The following is a 12411-nucleotide window of genomic DNA, read 5'->3' as shown; positions in this document are numbered from 1 at the left end:
TATACAAAAGTATATTTCTTTTTTTTTTTTTAAAGATTTTATTTATTTATTTGACAGAGAGTGAGACAGCAAGAGAGGGAACACAAGCAGGGGGAGTGGGAGAGGGAGAAGCAGGCTTTCCGCAGAGCAGGGAGCCCGATACGGGGCTTGATCCCAGGACCCTGGGATCACGACCCAAGCTGAAGGCAGACGCTTAACGACTGAGCCACCCAGGCGCCCCCAAAAGTATATTTCTGTTAAACTTGATTTTTAACAACTTTGCTGTTTGTTTAAGCATGCTTTTATTATGTCTGCTCCCTTTCACTTATGAACTCCTGTAATACTTTGTATTTCCCTTACTCTCTTGTCTGAGTCTACATTATAGTTATGATCTTGTCTTATCTACATCTACAGATTATAAGCTCCTTAAAGACAGGAATTATGACTTACTCATATCTGTAGCCTTGTCAGCATTTAGTTGTTCAAAGAAATAAAGGAACTCAAGGGCCAATATGTCTTCCACAGAATCACATTTATAATGTGAACAGAAAAGGAAAATAAGATTTGATATACAGTTGCTTATGGGTTTTCTCTCAGGAAAACATGTTTCCCAAATTGGGTTATGCCAGGGTTGTTGAGCTCAGTATTTCTCATCACTACATAATGCTTCTTGTTCATAAATAGCAATAACATCCTACTGAATATTGTGAGACATACCAAAGGAGAGAGAATTTCTGTCAGGAAAGAATGTGAATGCATTTTAACTCAGGTGCACCCTGGCATATTTCTGAACCTCAAGAGTCTTCACATATATTCCACTGGGGGTATATATGAAAGGGATACTGTCTGTCATTAAGAGATTATGCTGAAATGGGAGTCTACTTAATAAAAATTATTACATTTTTATATGTAAAAATTTTTATATTATAAAAATCCTTTAAAGTTGGCCTGCATAGTTAAAATTCTTTTATCTCCTAGAAGGTCCAGTGATTTTGAATGACTACGATTTAACCAAACCACATGAAACAGAAAATGTGGACAGTGCAGAAGGCCCAACCAATGAAGATGAAGATCTAGGAGGTGAGTCATTGTGTATAGACTAAAAATCGTTATAGATATGGTTGAAGCTTAATATGGAGAAGAAATCAGGATCTCTCCAAGGAAAACTTGGATTTGTGGGTTGAGTTGGGAGTAATTAAGTTTTCTTCATTTTACAAATATTAATATTTAGGGGCTCCTGGGTGGCTCAGTCAGTTAAGCATCTGCCTTCAGCTCAGGTCATGATTGCAGAGTCCTGGGTTGGAGCCCCGCATCGGGCTCCCTACTCAGCAGGGAGTCTGTTTCTCCCTCTCCCGCTCCCCCTGCTTGTGCTCTCTCACCCACTCTCTCTCTCTCAAATAAATAAAATCTTTTAAAAAAACATTAATAATTTGCTGAAGGATATCTGCAAACTTTGAGAATTTAAGGTGCTTATTCAGTGTTCAAGTTATACCAACTTCATTTTTAAAATGTTTATTTGACTCTTTTCCATTATCAAAATAATAAGTGTTCATTATGGAAAGTTTGGGGTATTTCCCAACACCAATAACCAATTCTCCAGTTCTTCAGACAGTAACTGGGCATCCAACAATTCAATTCAATTCTCATACTAACTCCTGGAGTTAGCACAGAACCCACAGGTTAAGGACTCAGTCCCATGAGGCTGCCCTCACTTTAGACACCAGTTGAAACTACCAGGTCTCCACATTACCTGCACTTCTGTCCAGCTTGGCTACCATGCAGGGTTTTTCACAACCACTCCCCTCAGTTTTAATAAGGTGCTAGAATGACTCACAGAATCTAGGAAAGAACTTCACTTACTGTTACTAGTTTATTATAAAGGATACAACTCAAGAACAGTCAAATGGAAGAGATGCATAGGGCAAGGTATGGAGTGGGAGGGGCTGGAGCTTCCATGCCCTCTCATGCACACCATCCTCCCATCATCTTGATGTGTTCACCAACCCAGAAACTCTCTGAAACTCATTGTTCAAGAATTTTTATAGAGCTCAGTCTTCAGGTGCACACCTCACCCCCCCATCATTTTGTCTTTCTGGTGACCATCCCATCCTGAGGTTATCTAGGGGTCTTACCCTAAGTCACCTCATTAGCATAAACTCAGGTGTGATTGAAAGGAGATTGTTATAATTAACAAAAGATACTTCTATCACTCAGGAAATCCCAAGGGCTTTGGGAACTCTTGTGCCAGGAACCTGGGACAAAGACCAAATATATTTTTGTGTTTTACCATAAGCTACCCACTGCTCTTTGACCACAAATCTCTTATAGCAAAAGGATCATAAAAGTCAAGATACTGATAGGGTGCCTGGGTGGCTCAGTCGGTTAAGCGTCTGACTCTTGATTTCTGCTCAGGTCATTATATCAGGGTTATGATCTCAAGGTCATGAGATTGAGCCCCTGTTGAGCCCTGTGTCTGGCTCCGCGTTCAGTGCAGTCTGCTTGAGATTCTCTCTCTCCCTCTTCCTTGGCCCCTCCTCCCGCTTGTGGGCTTTAGATAGATAGATAGATAGATAGATAGATAGATAGATAAGATAGATAGATAGATAAAATCTTTAAAAAAGAAATAAAGTCAAGATATTGGCACATTACTACATTACATTGGCACATCAGTCATTAATAATTATTCCAGTCCATCATGATATCATATGAAAATGTCTCCCAGGGTGAGGCCACTCAGATTTGCAGACTTCCATTTGATTCTGTCAGGTTCCAAAAACAGGAGTGGTCTCAGCAATATATGGCTTCACCTTTTCAGCATCTGGTATAATTGAGCTGAGAGACAATATTTATTATTCTCTTGCTCTGAGCCTCTCTTCAGATTTTAATATAATACTGGATTTCCTTCATTATATAACCCATTGATTCATTTCTTTACCCTCAGCTACTATTCCTTCTTCTCTTCATTTCTACCTGAACCTTTCCACTTTTGGAAGGAAAATTAGGTTTAACAGCTGTGCTGGTCTAGATTGCAGGCAGCAGTCCTAGTCTAGCAAGTGCCTCCCCCTCAATCCACTCCTATCCCTATAGGGTGGAGTTACTTAGCAGGCTCTTTTTACCACTAGCAGTAGAGCTGCATTCACTGTTAATCTCAGTTTGGGCAAATGGAGTGAAGGCACAACCTGCCCTATCAGGCCTTTAGGAATTCTGACATAAAGGTTTAAAACTATAGTTATGGTTTCTGGCCTAGGAGTCGTTCTGTTTCCGGCACTTGTTGCAGCCCTAGTCCCATGACTACTGCATCAAGTAGGAAAGAGAAAGTTGAGGTGATAAAAAAAAAAGTCGAAGGAAAGAAAAAAAAAGTATGGTCATCAAACCAGTGTCCTCTCCCCTTGGGAAGAATTATAGTCATACCAATACTTTCCCCCCATGGAAAAAATTGCATAGTCACACTAGTGTCCTCCCCCAACCCTCTTCCCCAGATTCACCAGAAAAACAGGAATCTATCAATGGGGACACTCCCTTAGCCCTGCTCATGTTGAGTGTGAGCACACATTCTTAAAGACATGTACACCAGCCCTTCATGCCTACAAATTCCCCTGTTTTAAGCAACCAATGTTTCAGTTACCTATTCCAATTCTCTATTAAACTATTCTGAGGACAATATCTCTCTGTGCATCATTTGACATTATAGGCTGTAAAGTGTATTTCTTGTCCGGAAGAAATGTGATTTGGTGATCCAAATTGGTGCAATATCTTCCGATCCATTTTTTTTTTTTTTTTTAGTACTCCGACCATTTGCATCTACCACCAGGTAAGCAATGCATAGTTCAGAGTCAATGTCTATTCTGTCAAAACCCGTTTGTAGCCCTCCCACCCCAGCTACTGGCATTGGTTAAGTATAATTTACTTGACAGCTATGTGGGGGGGGCCTTTCCTCCTAGGAATCTTCCCCATAGCCATAGGCAACCTCTGTCTCTCTTGTTGGCAGATAGAACAGTTCTTGTTGGCCTCAGAGAGTGCAAAAGGAATTTTGAGCCCCAGAGAGTGCAAAAGGAATATGTCCAGATTCAGCCCTCTGTATTGCTGTGGTCCCCAAATGTCTATTCCTTTCATGGACCCAGGTAGCCACTTCAAATAAGTACACTGTGATATCAGCTTGGTTCCACTGACCTTCCAAAGCTGGAAGGGGATTCTTCTGATGGGCATTGACATGTCCTACTTTAATGTATGCCTCAAATTTCTATAGTGATTTCTGTATGGTCATGCTTTCAATGGGCATCCCTTTAAAAGACCAGTTTTCCTTCTGCCTATCCCTATGGCCAGGCCACTGGCCATCACACATGACTCAGGTAAAACCCAAAATGTAGATAGAGGCTTTTGTCATTGTTCCATTCTTCCATCATTGCTAGGAATACAGCATGGAATTCATCCACTGAGGTGATTTGTTTTTACATCTTCAATCAGAGGGGCCCCCTGTTCTGTGTTTTCTTAGATTCTCTATTTGTCTCTTTGGCATTCATTCATCACAGGACCAATTTTATTAACTGTATTGTCTTATTTTCTGTATTTTGGATGCTTTGATATTTGGGGCCCTTACAGACCTGGGAAAAGACTGCTTTTCCCTGGGATAGCCAATTCTTATAGATAGCAGAGGGGTTAGCCAGGGTCATGCTTTTCGTATACAAACCAACAAGTCCAGAGCCTGTACCTCCCAGCTATCTCCTTACCTAATTCTTATATACCAAGCTAATATTTCCCCTGCCCAAAATCATCCCACAGCCAAGTATATCAGATAACTAGAGACCATTCTATGTCCCAAAGTCTGCCAGGATTATTCAAAGCAGCCAGTCCTAAACTGTTTACTCTGACTGCTTTGCCTTTTCTCAGAAACTCCAGTAAAAACTCTGGCCAAGGATTTCCTTCACTGCTCTTTTCTGCCTCCTGACCTACACTGGTGCTTTCCCCTGTGGCCCTCTGTGGCATGTGGCAATACCCATCTATGGGTCCTGTGAATACGAAATAAACTTCTTCCTTCCAATCTTTGTTCTCATCTCCTCCTGTGGCTTTAATAACTTCACCATACCATATTCAATATGCATATTCTTAGAACACCCCCTTAAACCACAGCATTTATCATGACCTGGGTAACAGGCATATTTAATGAATGACTATCTCTGTTACCATAAAGCCAGTCCCATATGGCTTACATACAAAGTATATCAGGTGTTTCATCTGGATGTTCCATTGGCATTTATAGAGGGAGTCGGATAGTCCTCTTCTCAGAGTAAACAGATTCTAACAGTGGCTTTTATCTAGTCCACCAGGCTACTGTGTGTCTGGATCACAGACAGCCATCTGATTATTCCATAGCGTGCTGTGGGTTGGGTATCAACCCAAACATGCTCTTCTTCTCTATAGAATTCAAAACTAAATACACTTGCCCTAAATTAGTCACTCTTACTGTCCATTTTAGTAATGGTTCTTCAGGAAGCTGATGATACTGATTCACAAAATGAGACAGCCCCTTCACACTATATCCCCTGGTTTCAGCAGTTTCTTGGTTTTGCCCTTCAACTATGTGAACTATCTTTTTGGTGACCAGAGGTCTTAGATGTACTCTCTATCATTCCCTCAAAATTTTACCTTTTGGGGCAGCTTTGAGCTTAATATCTGAAGCTTAAAGTGACCAAAGTCTGAGCTTGGTCCAACATCAAGGTTTGAGCTAACACTCTCTTTTCATTTCATGTTAGTTAGTTCAGATAACAGTAACCAATTTCACTTTTTCCTGTTAGTTGGCATTTCCTTATGCATCCAGTGAACCAGCTCCATAGGAGGTGGATCCATCTCTGAAAACCCTTGGTAATTTTACCTCTAGTCGCTGATCAACACAGCTGCTTTTCCATAACATGGGTGACCATGTGGCCAGGAATCAGAGGAATCAATTCCTTGCTCTTTCTTCTTTTCTCTTCCCAAACCACATGTTTCCATGAGCCCAGATTGTTCTAGCAAATCCCACTCCTGACACCAATTCTGGGATTTATTTTCTAACACCAACAACAATTTCTCCAGACACCCACTGGGCAAACAAAAATTCAATTCAATTCTCATACTAACTCCTGGAGTTAGCACAGAGCCCACAGGTTAAGGGCTCAGTCCCACAAGACTGCCCTCACTTTATTTTGTTTTTTAAATTTTATTTATTTGAGAGAGAGAGAGAAAGCACAAGCGGGAAGGGGAGGGTAGAGGGAGAGGGTCAAACAGTCTCCCCACTGAGCAGGGAGCCCAACGCAGGCTCGATCCCCAGACCCCGGGATCATGACCTGAGCCAAAGGCAGATGCTCAACCAAGCCACCCAGGCACCCCAGACTGCCCTCATTTTAGACACCAGTTGAAGCTACCAGGTCTCCACATTACCAGCACTTCGGTCCTGCTTGGCTACATATGCAGGGTTTTACACGACCACCCCCTTCAGGTTTGATAAGTTGCTAGAATGACTCACAGAATCTAAGAAAGCATTTTACTTACTATTACTAGTTTAATATAAAGGATACAACTCCATGGAAGCTCCATGCCCTCTCTGGGCACACCACTCTCCCATAATCTTGATGTGTTCACCAGTCCAGAAACTCTCTGAATCTCATTGTTCAAGAGTTTTCTTTTTTTTTTAAAGATTTTATTTATTTATTTGAGAGAGAGAATGAGATAGAGAGCATGAGAGGGGGGAGGGTCAGAGAGAGAGGCAGACTCCCTGCTGAGCAGGGAGCCCGACGTGGGACTCGATCCTGGGACTCCAGGATCATGACCTGAGCCGAAGGCAGTCGCTTAACCAACTGAGCCACCCAGGCGCCCGTTCAAGAGTTTTCATAGAGCTCAATCTCCAGTCCCCATTCCCTTTACCAGAGGTTGGTGGTTGGGGCTGAAATCCTTAACCCTTAATCACTTGGTCTTCCTGGTGACCATCCCATCCTGAGGTTATCTAGGGGCCCCACGCTAAGTTCATTAGCATAAACTCAGGTGCGATTGAATAGAGCTAGTTATGAATAACAAAAGACACTCCTGGGCGCCTGAGTGGCTCAGTCATTAAGCGTCTGCCTTCGGCTCAGTTCATGATCCCAGGGTCCTGGGATTGAGCCCCCACATTGGGCTCCCTGCTCAGCAGGAGGCCTGCCTCTTCCTCTCCCACTCCGCCTGCTTGTGTTCCCTCTCTCGCTGTGTCTCTCTGTCAAATAAATAAATAAAATCTTAAAAAAAAAAAAAAAGACACTCTTATCCCTCAGGAAATTCCAAGGGTTTTAGGAACTGTCAGGAACAGGGGACAAAGACTAAGTATGTTTTTATATTTTACCATCTTTTGGAAAGTTCATAGAAAGAAAAACAAAGACTCACCTCTCTCCCTACCACCTGAAGATAGCCTGTGTCAGCACTATGGAATACTTTTAGGCTTTTTTGTGAATTATGAGCACTATATTTATATTAACATTGCACACATTTTATGCTAATATTTATGTTGATAAATCTGATCACTGTTACTTTATGAATGTCATGCAGATCTCATCTTAGATGTCATTTCTTCAGAGAGATTTTCCCTGACAACCCAGTCACTATTTTAACGCATTCCCTATTTTAATTCTCTGCATCGCATTTACCATGGATAATTTTGGAGTTTTATTTATTTCTTTATTGTCTTTCTCTCTCTACCTGTTATGAGCCAGGATCTTGGGCTGTCTTTTTTACTGCTAGGTATTTGCAGCACCTAGAACAGTACTTAGCCCATAGTAGGGTATACAATAAGATTTGTTAAATAAGGGACTAAATGAAAGCATTAGGCTGATTATATGGGGGCATCTATGTGTTTCTAAAAGGAAGAAAATAATAAAAAAAAGATAATCACTTCTCAAGATCTTCTTCTTTTGTCTTAGATTCTTAAGGGACCAAGAAATAGAGTTCTATGTCTAAACCTTCTGAGATTCAAATCACAGCTTCAACTAACATTCCAGCTCTGCCTAGCTATACATTCATTTGTACTAGTTCTTAACCACAGAGACAAAAAATGTTGCCTGGCACAGGATGTGGTCATTTGTGCTGAGGAAAGGCATACAGTGTTCTACCAGCTTCATGCAACTCTTGAAGATGGTATCCATGGAGTCACACTCAGAATGAGGCGAATGATAACTGTGCCTTTGGCTTGCATTTTTCTGAGTTAGGGTTTCTGAGTTTTGATAGGTGATGCGATTAAGTTTATGTTTGGACCTTTGGTCTGGAAGTTTATAATTATGTTAGAATTCACTCTGGATTGAGAAGTAGCCTATGAGTTTTATGTTTTCAGGTGGTCAGAATAAAACACAACAGATTAAATACTTGATCATTCCAATGTTAGTATACCTGTTGCTGAAGTGAGCACCAGATTAAATCCTTGAATATATTGGGACGCCTGGGTGGCTCAGTCGGTTGAGCGTCTGCCTTTGGCCTGGGTCATGATCCCAGGGTGCTGGGATCAAGTCCTGCATTGGGTTCCCTGCTCAGTGGGGAATCTGCTTCACCCTCTCCTTCTGCCTCTGCCCCGCAACCCCCGCAGCTTGTGCACTCTCTCTTTCTCAAATCAATAAGTAAAATCTTTAAAAATAAATAAATACTCAAATATAAACAAAACAAAACAAAAAAACCCCAAACAATTCCATTCAACAACAGTAATTTAAAACAAATATTATAAAAACCCATAAGGTACAGCACTTCCATAGGAATCCATACAGTAGATTCCAGGCCTCTGCATTTTGATCCTGTTCCAGGAGTGCATCCAAGGAGAAAAAGGAGAGAGATTCAGTCTCTGTGGTCCACTCACTTTGGATCATCTTTGACTGTTACAGCTTCCAGTGTCATTTCTATCTCCTTACCTCCAATTCCATGTCAGTGGATGAATGGGGTATCAGTGTATTTTTCTCAGTTGTTAGGGATCTAGGAGTGTCATAACATTTCTTGGTAGAGACTAGAAGATATAATCAGTCATTCAAAATAATTTGGGAAAGATAAAAGAAATGGCTCTTTCCTCTAAGCTGATTTAAAAAGAAATGAGGGACACCTGTGTGGCTCAGTTGGTTAAGCATCTGACTCTTGATTTCCACTCAGGTCATGATCTCAGGGTTGTGAGATCAGGCCCTGAGTTCGGCTCCAAAGCCGTGCTCAGTGGGGAGTCTGCCTGAGATTCTTTCCCTCTCCCTCTTCCCCTCCCCCCACTTACACTCTCTCTCTCTCTCTCTCTCTCAAATAAATAAATCTTTACAAAAAATAAAAAGAAATGAACAGGCTCACTTCAGCATTAAAAGATTAACCCTTTATTTCATGATTAAGCTCCAAACTGATTACTGTACTGTTAATGTTGACACTTAATTGGGGTCATTTACCTTTGGAAAAGGTTAACAGGGCTCTACTTTTTAAAAACATAAAATATGATCAATGGATACAAATTATACATGCTAAATTGTAAAATAATAGAATTGAAAAGTAGCATTGCCTGAAAGAAGATATGTCTGTTGCATAATAAGGTACTTCTGTCATATTCAGCGTAGGGAAACATTAAGACTAATTAGGATTATACTTTTAAAGATAATTAGAATTAGGGTGCCTGGGTGGCTCAGTTGGTTAAGTGTCTGCCTTTGGCTCGGGTCATGATTTCCAGATCTTGGGATCGGGCCCCTCATCAGGCTTCCTACTTAGCAGGGAGTCTGCTTCTCTCTCTCTCTGTCTCTCTCCCTCTCCCTCCCTCCCTCTGCGCCTCCCCACTGCTCATTCTTTCTCTCAAATAAATAAAAATCTTTTTAAAAAGATAATAAGAATTATACTTTTAAAGGAAATTTAGCTAGAATGTAAAAATGATTATAAACAACTTTAAAAGCATGCTTTAGAGGATCTTATTCTATTTAAGTTTAATGGAAGCATTTTTTTTTTTTAAAGTTCTCTGAAAAGTTTTAGAAACTAAGGTCTGTCCTGGAATGTTTTAAATTCAGAATAATTGTAATCATGTCTGATTTATATGTTAAAGAAAGTGAAATGTCATATGTATCTTAGAAAATTATTTATAGAAGATTGGAAATGCTCGCTTTATGTTTCTCTTATGGAATGAAAAACTAAATTTTTTAGGGGGAAAAAGTGTTTACCCAACTAGAATTATTGTGTGAGAAACAAAAAATATTTGGAAAAAAAAAATTTTAAAAGATACTAACATTTAACATAAATTCACTTGTTTCCTACCCTCCAGATATTTTGTTCATTTTTTTAGAGTTTTTGTTGTTGTTTTAAGTAATCTCCAGGCCCAATGTTGGGCTCGAACTCACAACCCAGAGATAATTTTTTTTTTTAACTATATATTCCTATGAGCCTAGTGCAGGAGTTGGAAATTTTTTTCTGTAAAGGGCCGGAGAGTAAATATCTTGGGCTTTGTGACCAAATGATCTCTGTTGCAACATCTCAAGTCTGCTATTGTAGGGTAAAGCAGCATAGAAGATATATAAATGAATGTACATGGTCATATACCAGTAACTTTATGTACAAAAACAGGCAGTGAGTCAGATTTGGCCTCTAGATCATAGTTTGCTGACTCCTGGCCTGATGTATACATTTATTGTGTGATGAGTTAAGAATGTTTTTGCTCCTTGAAAGAACAGTGATCATGTAAATATTTCAAAAGGACATCAATGGGGAGTCTAACACTATTATTTTTTAAATAGAAAAATATATATCATTAACAGCTTTGTTTATCTCACACATAAGTCATATAGTTCTGTACATAAATTAATTGGTCACAAATAAAATGATACATGGATTAAATGTTGATTTAGTTGGTTCCTCCTTTCTTCTTGAAAATTTAAATCTAATAGACTAAGGAACTGGAGATATTTACATCAATTCAAGTTTATTTCCTCCATGAGGCCTCCTTGTACTATCCCAGCTCCCTCAAGTGTAGTCTTAGGGCTGAGTTTTTGGAGTGTGTTTAATTAGTACTTGTTTAAGCACCTAATTATACTATGTTTGGAATTGTTTGTGCATGACAAACTTTCACCCCATTACATTATAAGCTTTTTGAAAAAAAGAGCCCTAGTAGCCTACATTTATATCTTTGTAAAAATACCTACCTATAAAGTGATATAATCCAAGTGGATTGAAAAACACAAGAAATGAAGAAGTTCAGAGTTCTTTTTCAAGCCTGGTCATTGATTCCTATGAACTATTATTATTTCTCTTCTCAGTGGTGACCAACTGTAACCCTTGTCAGACTAATCTTGAACAGTAGGAAATAACCAGGGACCTCCAAGACTTATTTTTGTTTAGCATTTGATGAGTGCAGGGATACCATAGGCACTTCACTGAATACAAAGGACATTGGGACCTTCCTGTTGGACCTAAAATGTCATTGAGATACCATAAGGTCAAAAGCAGAAGTTAAAGAAATATTTATGACATATTGTAAGAAAGAATATCCCTATTGCTTGTTTGGGCCCCATGTTCCCCAAGGAACACAATAAAATAAAAGCCTCTAGACACCAGGGCTAGAGGTCAGAAGTCTCAAATCAGGGTGTCAGCATGACCATCCTCCCTCTAAGGGCTCTTGGAGGATCCTCCCTTGCTTCTGTCTAGCTTCTACTGGCTTCCAGCCACCCTTGGTGTTCTTGGCTTGTGGCAGTGTGACTCCAGCCTCTGCTTCCTTCACACGGCCTTTACCCCATGTATATATCTCTGTATGTCTTCTCCTTTTCTTATACAGACAGCAGTCATTGGATTAAGGGCCCACCCTAATCCAGTGTGATCTCATTTTAACTAATAATATCTACAAAAGTCATTCTGAAGTTCCTGGCAAACATGAATTTTGGGGAGACACTTCAACAGACTATACTCTTTCCCTCTCTAATCTTTACAACTATCAAATATGCCTGAAATAAAATAGATGAAATGGATTGCTTTTTAATTATTTATACAGTGGTGATTGATTATTCAGTATTTAATTACGTCTGTAAGAGTTAGGATTGTGCCTGATTCCATGAGAAAAGTTGAATTTGATTATTTTTTGATAAGCCTTAAATTTTTTCTATTGTGATACCTTAGATCAAAGATAAAAATTTTAATTAGAAAGTCGGCCGAAAAAAAAATTCTTCCCACCTCAGGAGGTACAGCTCCTGTCTTCAGTAGCTTTCCATGTCAGAGTCTCAGTCTATTAAGAGGTATACAACATTTTTGTGCTCATGAGAAATACAAACTGCTTTGATGCTTCTGAAAGGGGGGGAAAAAACCCAAGCCACATTTGTGGTTTATGGATGCTAATTACTGCTACATTTAGATGTGTGAAGGAGGGGTCTATGGCTGGAGCGAGCTGGGAGAGACCAAGTCAGCCTCGCCTAGGCGCTCACTGAGGTTCCAGTGGTACTGCTCAGCACACGCAAATAT

General features: G+C 40.0%; 1 protein-coding gene across 1 annotated transcript in view; it reads left to right on the top strand.

The window, feature by feature from the left end:
- The window catches only part of IKZF3 (IKAROS family zinc finger 3), an 80223-nt gene that overhangs the window by 24820 nt on the left and 42992 nt on the right, over positions 1–12411 (top strand). The window contains exon 4 of the mRNA XM_021704372.1: positions 958–1059. Coding sequence (XP_021560047.1) covers positions 958–1059 — 102 coding nt within the window. The remainder of the gene's footprint in view (positions 1–957; positions 1060–12411) is intronic.

This window comes from Neomonachus schauinslandi, chromosome 15, assembly GCF_002201575.2.
Source record: "Neomonachus schauinslandi chromosome 15, ASM220157v2, whole genome shotgun sequence".
NCBI lineage: Eukaryota > Metazoa > Chordata > Mammalia > Carnivora > Phocidae > Neomonachus > Neomonachus schauinslandi.
The sequence above is the reverse complement of the archived record's forward strand: the minus strand, read 5'-3'. Positions and strand labels throughout refer to the sequence as shown.